General features: G+C 29.3%; 1 protein-coding gene across 1 annotated transcript in view; it reads left to right on the forward strand.

The window, feature by feature from the left end:
- Positions 1–1,704, forward strand: part of LOC122531876 — a 5,860-nt gene that overhangs the window by 2,163 nt on the left and 1,993 nt on the right. The window contains exon 3 of the mRNA XM_043660148.1: positions 169–490. Coding sequence (XP_043516083.1) covers positions 169–490 — 322 coding nt within the window. The remainder of the gene's footprint in view (positions 1–168; positions 491–1,704) is intronic.

Genomic DNA, 1,704 nt, shown 5'->3' on the forward strand with positions numbered 1-1,704 from the left:
TATTTAGTAGTTTAGTAGTTTACTATTAAAAAGTTACAATCCACTATTATTGCAAATTATAATACAGTAACATAATATGTATTATATATTACATATTATACAAAAATTATTTACAACACAAAGAATTTATAATTTATGTTGTTCAAACGAATATTATTCTCGATACAGTGAACAGAACGCGGATGTAGTACCAGCGCCACAAGCTCAAACCTCGTCCTCTTCGCCAAGTTCGACGCCGGGAGATGCGACGGCCAGTAGCTCGCCACAAAGTCCGCAAGATAACATTCACCTTCCTCCACCTCCTCTTCCTGGTCATCCAGCAGGAGCCTATCATACGGTGAAGAGAAAGGGAACCGCCGGTTCCGAGGAGCTCGAGGGTAACCTGGCCACCCTCGGAGGTCGGCCGAGGTCGGTTGAAGGTTTTCCAGCTGAGCTTAGAGGTGCCAGAAGACGAAGATCCAGCGACGAAATTCTGGAAGATGAGGACTCCGTAAGTTGTTTCACATTTTCTCTATTTATACATCAATGATGAATCAAAGCTTGCGTTTAGTTCTTTTCCTACAGTTGTTGAATACTATGTTATTGTTCAAAATGTGTTGTTAATAGTAATTGTCTTTGACTTATCAAATTATTAAAAAATTAAATTAATTAAATTAAATATCTAGAAAGGAATGAAAGTTTAATTATCAATTTTGTTAAAAATTCCATTCTACAACTTGATAGAAGAAACTGTATTAAATTATTAGCGTTGTTGGAATCTGTATCTAATAATTTAATTAAAGTCAAATAAACACTAACAATCTACAGACATACAAATATTTACAAATATTTATACAGATAAAACATTATGTTTAAGACATTCATTATAGTTGATAATAATTTATAAACAAGCCAATTTTGATTACTTCATTTCCAAAGTAAAGTATTTGCTGAATTTGAACAATATTTAATTTGTTTATTTATATATTATACAGCGTAGAATATAAATGAATCAATGATGTTGAAAAAATTGTTCGAAATTGAATAAAATGGTGAAAAAGAAATCAAGCAAGTTTTAAGGGTCGTTGTAAAGACTGTCAGAGTTATGAATTTAATTACAGAAAAAGTTTTTTCAATATTTTTGGAGACGTTTGAATTTTTACAATTTTCAAGAATAAAAATCTTATAAAAACATCTTTGAAAGAAACGAATTCAGAGCTTTAAAATGAGATAGAGTACATCATTATACGATTTCTCTGTATTATAATTATTAATTATAATTATTCAAAGTATCATCAATTTTTCATCGCTTCCTACTGTATTTTTTTTTATTGTTTTGCACATTAATTAACAACATACGATATTAATCAACATGTAATCACCTATAATGCAACATGAAATTATAATTATTCAAAGTATCATCAATTTTTCATCACTTTCTACAATATTTTTTTCTATTATTTTGCACATTAATTAACAACATACGATCAACATATAATCACTTATAATGCAACATGTCATGTCACGTACATTGTTATTGTTTCATTTGCATTATTATTAATAACAATCCCACGTTACTTACGTTGCATTTGCATTATTGTTATTAACAATTTTACTTTACTTACATTGCAGAGTATCATCTGTATTATTATTAATAACAATCCCACTTTACTTACTTTGCAGAGTATCATTTGCATTATTATTAATAACATTCCTACGTTACTT

The sequence above is a fragment of the Frieseomelitta varia genome, unplaced genomic scaffold, assembly GCF_011392965.1.
Source record: "Frieseomelitta varia isolate USP_RPSP 00005682 unplaced genomic scaffold, Fvar_1.2 scaffold_420, whole genome shotgun sequence".
Taxonomy (NCBI): domain Eukaryota; kingdom Metazoa; phylum Arthropoda; class Insecta; order Hymenoptera; family Apidae; genus Frieseomelitta; species Frieseomelitta varia.